General features: G+C 35.5%; 1 protein-coding gene across 1 annotated transcript in view; it reads left to right on the forward strand.

Moving 5' to 3' along the window:
- The window catches only part of GNB4 (guanine nucleotide binding protein (G protein), beta polypeptide 4), a 16,207-nt gene extending 11,999 nt beyond the window's left edge, over positions 1 to 4,208 (forward strand). The window contains exons 7-8 of the mRNA XM_012639402.1: positions 306 to 522; positions 4,090 to 4,208. Of these exons, the coding sequence (XP_012494856.1) occupies positions 306 to 522; positions 4,090 to 4,196 (324 nt within the window). The 3' untranslated portion in view covers positions 4,197 to 4,208. The remainder of the gene's footprint in view (positions 1 to 305; positions 523 to 4,089) is intronic.
- The last annotated feature ends 6,614 nt before the right edge of the window (positions 4,209 to 10,822 follow it).

Consider the following 10,822-nt stretch of genomic DNA (forward strand, 5'->3'; position numbering starts at 1 on the left):
AAAAAAAAAAAAAAAAAAATAAGACATATAGGACACCAGAGCCAGTATTTGTCAAATACTTGCTGTATGCTAAATGATGAGTTGTATACTCTGCATATGTTATTTTATTCAATCCTGACCAACACTCTGAAACTGAAACTAAGGCCCAGAGTATTTAAGACTCTTAAGTGTCCAACATCACTTACCTGGTAAGTAGCCAAGTTGGGATTTGCATCAAGATCTGTCTTACCCCAGAGTCTATTATTACACCGCCTCTCATTTTTATTTACATCAGTGGAGTAAATGTTTGTTGCTTTTCTTTATAGTTTTTCCCAAATGGATATGCCTTTGCCACTGGCTCTGATGATGCCACTTGCCGGCTTTTTGACCTTCGTGCAGACCAAGAATTATTGTTGTATTCTCATGACAATATCATCTGTGGAATCACTTCTGTAGCCTTCTCAAAAAGTGGGCGCCTCCTACTAGCTGGTTATGATGACTTTAATTGTAATGTATGGGACACACTAAAAGGAGATCGTGCAGGTTAGTAAACGGGTCTGTATTAAGTTCTGACTTTCAGGAAGCATGACGAGGTTCCCATCAGCAGTTTTCCAGGCTTCCATGGACAGCGTGGAGCTGTGGAAAATGGTAACCCAGCGGTTCTCATTCCTGTTCGCTTTGAGTGCAGTTGTAGTCCATAAACTGTATTTATATTTTCGTTTTATGAAGTAACATTTAGTTCTGTAGTATGTTCTTGTTTGGTAAGTTTCAGTATTAAAGATGAATGGTGAATATGATTCCATGTGGTCTTGTACGAATCAGTTTTTCTTAACCTGTAACTTGTAAGTGCCGTGGATGGTCTTCCTTCTGGAGCAACTCTTGTGTGCAACAGGACACAGACCCGTTGTCTTTCCTCAGCCCTGGTCTCCTCCCTGGCAGGTTCCACAAGGTTAGAATACACAGTAAGCCATACTGGGGATTGTCATTAACAACAGATTACATCCTTGTTAGTATAGTGCTAAGATAGGTAGACAAATAAATAAATAAAATCACATTGAGTGGTTTTTAAAATTTTTTTTAAAAATCAAAATTATATTCAGTATTATACTTAAAGGAATCAAATTGTTCTATATGGCTTGTTACCAAAACATGGCAATCCTTTGATCCCAACTTATACTTTTGGCTCCCAAAAGCAGCTGCTTATAACTTTTATTTATTTTTATGTCTCTAAATAACATGCCAGCATTGTGCTTACTTCATTTTATTTGTTAACTTTTAGGCATTATCTGTTGTTGACATATCACAGACGGTGAGGGTTTGGCTTTAACATCCCTGCCCCCACCACAGCCACATCCTTCCCATCCAGTTTTTCCCATGTAGCAAATTCTGTTGAGAACAACATTTGGTGTTTATGTAATTATGGCCTTTTAAGGAATATTTACTGCTGAGCCATGAGGTATCCTGTGACTTCTTTCACCATGTACTTTTTTTGTATTCTCTAAATTTTTTGGTTTACAGTCTCAGTTTTGACATTCTTCTCACTACTGAAGCCCCAGACTTTCTGCCAGTTTTAATATGTCTTGGAGTGGATCCATTGTCGTCCATTGTGCTGGGATGCAGTGGGCCTTTTTGATCTGGAAACTCATACACTGCAGTAGTAAGGAATTTTGAGGGCTTGTTGGATTATGTTTCTTCTCCATTATTATCATTCCTTCTTTCTAGAACTCCGTAATGAGAGTTGGTGTTAAGACCTCCTGGACTGGTCCTTTTACTTTTTTATTATATTCTCTTCTGTTTTCCATTTCTGGCTTTTTTTTCTCTTTATGTTCTGGGAGAAATCCTCATCTGTTCTTTCAGCCCTTCTGTTAAGTTTTGGTTGTCATTTTTGCTATCATCTTTTTAATTTTGAGAGCTAATTTGGTCTCTCTTTTTTTATGGCACTCTTTTTTTTTTTCAGTAATAAAGTCTTGTTTCTCTGATGTTAGTAGTGAAGAATTTTTTTTCAGTTTTCTTTTTCAAGCATATGTTTCCAAATTGTTTTTTCCCTTCATCTTTTTAGTCCCCCGTGCTTATTTTTAGAATAGTTCCTTAGTTTGGTGATTCTAAGCTTCTTATTCATACTTAAGAGGGAGGTACCAAAACTGCTTGAAGCTCTGTGCACATGGCTGGGTGTATTGACTATAGGCCTCACTGAAGGGAGAGGCCAGGTTTGACTGGGAACCTCTGGTATATCTTATGGCCTTTTTTTCTTGGGCTAGCTGTGTTTCCCTGAGATGGATCCTCACTCTGCTACTTGAAGTGTATAATAAGCCAGCTGCCAGTTTGGGGGCTCATCTCAAGAGGAAAACCAGGGGCCACAACAATTAGCAAGTAAACTTTCTTTATTCCTCATTTTCAGCACAGTTTTATCAATCTCAGCTGTGCGTATTTTCCTCCAGTCAAGAGACCCTGTTTTATCCTCTCCAGTGAATAAGTCTCTAGTCTTAGGCCATGGTGCAGGATGATTGGTCACCTGACTCTGCAGAGTGGAGGAAGAAGACACCTGGGAGGGTCGTACTGACTCATAAACACTTTCTAATGCAATCTTACTTTACCCTGTCTTTGCCATTACCTAGTTCCGGAGATACCTGGTTCCTCTAGTAGGGACACATTTGGAGGTTCTGCAGTGTAATTGTTTCTTGGCTTATAAGATCATTCATTTTGAACTCAGCATTTTGGGGTTCACTAACACAGTTGCCACCATCCAGCTTACAAAATTTTGTTGCCATTGCTTGCTCTCATCTTTTCACTGTCCTTGTGAATTTATGGCCTTACCCTTTTAAACCCCTATACAGTTCTCGTGGTTTCTGAGGGAGCACAGGCAGTATCAACATTCCCAGTAATAATTTTCTATACCCTCTCTTAAGAAACTGCATGGTTCAGTTTTACATTTTGCAAGTAGATTTTTGGAAATATTCTGTTGCCCAAAGCCAAATATTTTTTAAGGTATTAGGTGTTTTGCTTGGATTGAATAACTAGTATGCATAACAAAATAACAATGTGTTTTCCACATTTTTAACATGTGCTTGTATTTTCATTTCACTTTGCTGCATACAGCTGGTTTTAAGTTGGCTCAGTTGGAACTTTCACCTTAAACTGAATCCTGATTCATGAATTGCTCATTCATCCTCCTCCCCAGTGTTTCTTGGACTATTTAGCTATAGTGTTCATTTTTTATTATTTCAACCCATAATGGTAAATTTGCCCATTGCCAAACTGCCATACTGGAGGTACTGCAGAGGATATTAAGAGTTAGATGAGATGAACCTCTGTTCCTGAGATTGAGTGAAAATGATATGCTTACATATATAGAGAAATAATGCAAATTCAAACACAGTATATTAAAAAAAATCTTTTGAGAATTTGATATACTCTAGTTTTTCTTTTTAATCTTTATAAAAGTTCTCATTTTCCTCCCAAATATTGAAATATCTCATTTTATCCTATGTAGTAATCAGGACATCAAGTTTAACTTTAATATGCAAAAGAAACTAAAATTAGATAAGTTTGATGGTTTCACAAAGCTATAATATAATAAACAACAACATCCCAGTTTTTGGTAGTTAATAGAAAAAAGCAAATTATGTTGGTATTTTTGGAAGTGGTGATATAAGACAACTTCCCTCTTAAGGTTTTGTTACTCTTGTAAAAGGCGACTTCACGGAACTCCACTTAAAATTTTATTTTTGTTGAAAATAGCATAGTTCAGTAGCCAAATCTGGAATATCACGAAATCATCAGAGATGTGGGATAAATGTCAACATCTGTTTTCCTAGATAAAACAAAGCTTAATTATAAAATTATTTTTCAAAAATTAAAAACAAATTGATGCACATGTCAAAAATTCAAGTAATTCAAAAAGATGTCTTTTATCTACATGTCCAGCATACCCCTTTTACCACTTGGGGAAACCTGTTAGTTTTTTATTTTTGTTGCTTTTTAAATTTAATTTTTTTTACTGATGAGCTATCAAACTGGACTGTTAAAGTAGTCTTCTAGATCTTTATACATATACTCGTTTAATATTAAAACTCTGTAATTGCTAACTTTATACTGAATTTTTGTTTTCAGGTGTCCTAGCTGGTCATGACAACCGTGTCAGCTGCTTAGGTGTAACTGATGATGGCATGGCTGTGGCTACAGGCTCTTGGGACAGTTTTCTTAGAATCTGGAATTAACAGTGTCATACATATTTTCTGTTCTCCATTGATATCTGGAGAAATCAATGTTACAGCCTATAGCTGTGAAAAAAAATTCTACCTTATATTTGCAGGTGAAGATTTTTCTATTGAGATTATTATATACAAAAAGAAGCTTTCAGTAAACTACAAAAAAAAAGTGGAAAAAAAAAAAACAAAATAAGGCAAAAGTGCCTGCTGAGATTAATAAGACCAGTGTATTAATTTGAGGAGTTGGGTTAATTTAACCTTGATGAATTATTGCGTGTACTCAAAGTCTAATTATTTTCTTTGCGTAGAACAGAATGTACGTATTATAGCAGCTTATAATTGTTAGAATTTTTTAAGGACGACATTTTTAACTTTGTATACACAAAAAATGTCACATTTTTGTGTTTTGTAATGGAAGAACCAGGCAGAGTAATGGATGGAAACAATCCTCTATGTGTGGGTACTTATGTTTGAAGAAAGTACCCTTGAATTCTGACATTCCTTTTAATCTAAAGGAGATCCTCATGGCTTTAATGTTTAAGACTGTTGACAGGCTGCCTCTGAGGGGTCACTAGTCTCTCATACACCCTTTGCCATACTGTCCATCTAAGTAAGTGCTCATTGTCAGTCCTTTGAGGGGACAGATAATCTAAAGGCCAGGGATTAGAAATTTCACTCTTGACATTTTAGACATACACAAGGAACTTCATTAGAATTTATTATATTCATAAAAAGTAGATAATAATAGCATATAAATGATTCTTGGTATTTTAAAAGCCTGGTTTTGATCAATTGACACTTTCGGTAGCCCTTTAAATAGTTGGACTTTCCTATTGATTTCACATTCTAGAACTAAGTTTATAGAGTATACTCGTATTTCAGAAGTTCGATAAACACTTGGATTGACCCTGCATCTGAAGAATTTTCCCAGTGTTCTCTATCAGTGTCTACTAGATAGAAAATATAGTGTGACAGTGTTACATTTTGAAAGAAGTAAAATCTAACCAATCGCTAGTACTGATTTGTTGTAATAAGGTGGCTTTATGAGTTTTATGTTCATGTAATATAAAATCTGAATTGATGTAAAATATGTGCCTTCAAATTCCTTAAAATGAAACATTTAAGCTTTTTGTTCTTCTGTAATTTTCTTCCCTTAGCACAAAATACTGGGTTCTAAAGTGGTTTTGCTTCAAAGAATGCCTAGATCTAAGTGATTCCACTTTAAAGCCAAAAGAAAAATTCCTAAAGCAGTTCTTATAGGAGTCAGAGGAATATATTAAGCAATTCCTCTACTTGTCAATGGTATAATAATGTGTCTATTACTAAAATGTCCCCCACCCCCCCCCAATTAAACAAAGATAGTTTTCCTCCTGGATTTTCTCTTGCAAATAAATCTAAAAACAATAGAAGATTGTTAGTCTTGCTTAATGGTGAAGTCATGGTTATTCTGCTATATAGAAGTGCATCATGTTTTGTAACTTAGTAAGTTACTCTTCAGATAGGTCTGTGTTTTTTTGTTGTTTGGGGGGCTTATTTTTGTTTGTGTTTTTGAGACAGAGTCTCACTCAGTCCCCCGAGCTAGAGTGCTATGGCGTCATGATAGCTCACTGCAACTTCAAATTCCTGGGCTCAAGTGATCCTCCTGCCTCAGCCTCCCAAGTAGCTGGGACTATAGGTGCATGCCACCGTACCTGGCTAATTTCTTTTTTCTATTTTTAGTAGAGATGGGATCTCACTCTTGGCTCAGGTTGGTCTCGAACTCCTGAGTTCAAGCAGTTCTCCTGCCTCGGCCTCCCGGAGTGCCAGGATTACAGGTGTGAGCCCAGCCCAAATAGGTCTGTGTTAACTTTTGATCACTGTAACCCTAACCTAAATACTCCCAAATTTTACCTGTAAATTTTCACTTTTATGTTGTGAATGTGCTAATACGTAATGAAGTCAGTATCAGTTTTATTAAAGGTCAGTTGACAATTAGAATAAAAAGGATAAAAGCAAATTAAGATACAGGACCAAAACAGAATATTGTAATGGCAGTTATGAATGTATATTTGTATTTTGCTTAAGATTTCTATGACCTTTTTCTATTAATGTTTATTTGTGGACTATTTATGTCACTTCATAAAGAGCAGCTCTTTGAGATAAGGCAAAATTTTTTTAAAGGAACCATCATTTCCAGAATAGTTGGGGAGGGATTGAAGTTTGCCATGTAGTTCACCAAATTCATCCTAAAATACTGTTCAAGAAAGCACTTCAACTATATATAAAATAATCTCATATATGTGAGAGCATCTCCTCTACTTAAAAGTTATTGTAGTAACAAGATACTTTAGTCAGAGAGGCATACAGAACACAAGAATTCTACAGTCTTAACATATTTTAAAATGACATTTTAATGTTATTAAAGTTTGTGTGGAGGAGTTTAAAGCAATTCCCCTAATTAAATATGTACTAGGCAACTGAAAACCTCTATTGAACACTTGTGGCTAATTATACATATGACCAAATGGTGACAGATAACCTCACTATCACATTAATTAACTTACTAGTTAAACCTTTGCTTTCTGGTGATAGCAGTTCCACTTGCTAAATATACTTAATTTACTTGCAGTTTGAATTGAGCTGATTGTCTATTTAATTCTGTTATTGTGCATAAGACTTCCTGAAATCACTAAGAGTATATAGTTTGTAGAGACGTTGTGTAGTTTGGATCTTAGTTTTTCAAGGCTAAAAAAATATGGCTGGATTTAGTTTTAAAGAATTTGTATCATCATAAATATTACATTTATTTGGTCCCAATTAATTTTTCTTCTTTACTTTATAAGGAATATTTAAACATAATGTGCCTCAGCAGGTTGACCTGTAGACTCTTCATAGCACATTCAAAAGAGTAGTTTTTTGAGACCTGGCAAGAATATTTCGAGTTACATATTTTTTTCTAAAATGTGATCACCATGTGGTTTAGCAAATCAACCCAAAAACCCACTCAGGAAAGCAATTCTTGACTAGGCGCCGTGGCTCACGCCTGTAATCCTAGCACTTTGGGAGGCCGAGGCAGGAGGATCACTTGAGCCCAGGAGATTGAGGTTGCAGTGAGCTGTGATGAACCACTGCGCTCTAGCAAGGGTGACACAACGAGACCCTGTCTCAAAGAAAAAAAAAGAAACCAATTCTTGCTATCAACAGGGGTATCTCATCCACTTGGATGGACAGGTCTCATTTTTGGTAGCTATATTGTTAGAGATTGAGACTGAATATCCAAGGTTCCTCCCTAGCTTAAATTTTTAATTGTGATTACACTTATTGAATTCCATCTTCACACGGGCAAAGATTTGGACTTAGTATCTCAACAGCAAGAGAGTAATTATCTACATTTTAATTGAGACTCAGATGAACTGACTAATACTACATGATGATCGTATCCTTGAAATAATGGATGTAGGTGATTCCAGAATATGTTAAGGAATTTTAAAGTTAACCTTTTAAAAGAAAAATGGATTTTGACTTCTCCAGCTGAGAAAATGAAACTTTTATTGTTGCTTAAAATCACTATGCCAATATTATACAACTGAGCTCCTCCAACACTTTTGATATTTTAGATTTAATAATAAGATCTTAAGTGTTTTGAAATGATCAGGGAAATTTATGCTTTGATGTGAATGTCTCAGATATCAAATTATAATGCAATTGAATACTCATGGCTCATTGTTGATGTGTTAAACTTAGGGAAACTGATTAAACAGTCCCCCCAGTGGGCTTGTATCATTTTAATAGTGAAGATGTTCTTTCTAAAATCTTCAGGGCCTGAGTCAGGCTTAAAAAACTTTTTTTTAAATTTAGTACTATGTTCAACTTCTTTCCCTTTTGCAATTGTGGGAAGCAAAAATTTATATCATTTCTTAACTCTTTTTTTCTAAAAACACTCACAGGTTAGACCATCTTTCTTATGGATAATAGCACAATGAATAAAATTGTTCTTTTATTTTTATTTTTTTTAGAGACAAGAGTCTCGGTCTGTCCCCCAGGGTGGAGTGTAGTGGCACCTTTATAGCTCACTGCAGCCTCCAACTTCTGAGCTCAAATGATCCTCCTGACCCAGCCTCCTAAGTAGCTAGCACTACAGGCACATGCCACTATAGCCATCTAATTATTTTTTTTAGAGAAGGGGTCTCAGTATGTTGCTCAGGCTGGTCTCAAATTCCTGGGCTTAAGCAATACTCCTGCCTCAGTCTCCCAAAAGGCTTAGATTACAGGCGTGAGTCACTGAGCCCAGCCCAAATTGCTGTTTTTGAATCCGATTAAGTAGAATGTGAAGTATACTTCAGATGTACTAGTTTTCCTTCTATTGTTCATTTTGAATTGCCTCACATTCAGTGTATATTTTAAAATACTGGTTACAATAATAGGGACTCATTAAAATGGTTTATAGTAGAATGTTTAAGCTAGCATTTTGTTTAAAAAGTAATTTATTAATCACAAATTGATGGTACACCTTGTATTTAGGAAACATTTGCATGTTGGTAAAATTTCCTGCGTCTGTTTTCCTAAATCTAATTACTGATTTTGTAAAAAGTAGTTATAATGCAGCATTATGGAAGAAAACTTATGTTTCAACTGGTGTTAAATGTACCCAATAAAATCTTACATCATACAGTATTTATTTCTTAATTACTTAGAACTTCATTGGTGATATACTTGGTAGATATTTCAGACCTTTTCTGTCTTTTATGCAATGGTGCTCTATCCTATTTTCTTTTCAAAGAAGCATCTGGATACTTGTATTTGCATTTTCTTATCCAAAGGCATTCACATCTAAGTGTGTTTTTAAAGTTGATTAAAATATTTTCCTGTTAAAACATTCTGAAAATGTTTTCCTTCGCCTAGAATGGTTTCTACATACTTGTGGCGAATTGACTATGAATGTTAGTGGTATGTCTAATTATGGGAAAGGTAAACATGCTAGATTAAAGCTCTTACAAGTTTTAAACCATATAAACAAACTATGGACTTGTACCATGATTTAACAGTATTCTTGGATCTTTCATACAGTGATTCATTTCTTTATGTGTACAGTAGCTTTGTGAAATAATGTTGCCGTGAATTGATATTGTAATCAATAAAGTGCTTTTAACCAGCTTTCACTGTACTGTTTTTAAGTAAGTTTTTAGTAGGAATTTTTAAAGTCAAGTCCTAGAACTCAACTCTAAGCCCAGTATTTCATGCTCACCCCTAGTTCCTTGATCTAAACATTGGTAAGTTTTTTCTCATGAAAAATGGGATGCAGAAGCAAACAAGAAATCAGAGTGCTACTGACCTTTTAGTGTTTGTCTCAAAAAAAAAAAAAAAAAGAGTCTCCCTCTGTCACCCAAGTTAGAGTGCAGTGGCATCATCTTAGCTCACAGCAACCTCAGACCCCTGGGCTCAAGGGATCTCCCTGCCTCAGCCTCCCAAGTAGCTGGGCCTCCAGGCATGCACCATGATGCCCTGCTAATTTTTCTATTTTTGGTGGAAATGGGATCTTACTCTTGCTCAGGCTGGTCTTGAACTCCTGACCTCAAGCGATCCGCCTCGGCCATCCAGAGTTCTAGGATTACAGGTGCGAGCCACTGTGCCGGGCCCCTATCCTTCTAGCTTATAAACTTCTAGCTTATTGGTAAAAGGCTACAGATTTTCCTTAAAAAACAAGTCATTCTTCCCCTGTATGTAACTCCCTTGGGATAATTTAGCTCTCTTTTGTGTAATTTGTAAATAAACAATTCTGCTTATAGTATTGATAAAAAGTGCTCTTACTACTTTCTTTCATCAATACTACCTTAGGGGAGGGAGGATGAATGAGGAAATTAAGATAAAGATGCTATATAATAAATATTTACAGATTTTAAATTTACTTCAAAATAATGTGGGAGATAAAGATAAAACCACCTTGGCTATGGCTTGGGAATTCTTGAAGCTGGGTGATGGGTCACGAAGGTTTATTATGCTTTCCTGGCCACTTCTGTTCTTGTATAATGTTTTTCCACAATAAAGCAGTTTGTTTTTTTTTTAAATGTAGGGACACATAACCCTGTGGGTTGAAACAGAGGGCACGAATAAGCTCCCCTTTCATACTTTGGACACTAGCTCTATTCAGGGAAGAGTACTGAGTAAGTACCTGTAAATTACATGTCTAAGGTAGAAAACACAAAATTTGCTCCCCTAATGGTGGTCTATGACATCTGCTACCAAGGACTGGTGTATGTAATATTTACTTACGCTTCCAATACTTGGCCAGAACTTAACAGTAATGTAGTCAAAAGAGCCAGTCTACTCAAGATAATTTATATGCCTGCCATAAAAATAATTAAGAATAAAAGATTAAAACTCACCAAATACTAATATAAACGCTACATTTATCAACTATCAGGCAAACAGCTTTGTTTTATTTTTACCTTGTAAGCTGGCATACTTATAAAAAATGTTTTGTAAAAAGTTTAAGATTTTTTTAAGATTATACAAAGTTTATAAATAATCCTGCAAACATACATAGTAAACAGTCAAGTATATGTGCAATAACTTTGAACTACATCAGTCACAAGTACATAATTTCTGTATAATTCATGGGCTTGGTCATAGATGCGCTTATCTCTATGCATAAGAGT

Source organism: Propithecus coquereli, unplaced genomic scaffold (genome assembly GCF_000956105.1).
Source record: "Propithecus coquereli isolate 6110/MARCELLA unplaced genomic scaffold, Pcoq_1.0 Scaffold14, whole genome shotgun sequence".
Lineage (NCBI taxonomy): Eukaryota > Metazoa > Chordata > Mammalia > Primates > Indriidae > Propithecus > Propithecus coquereli.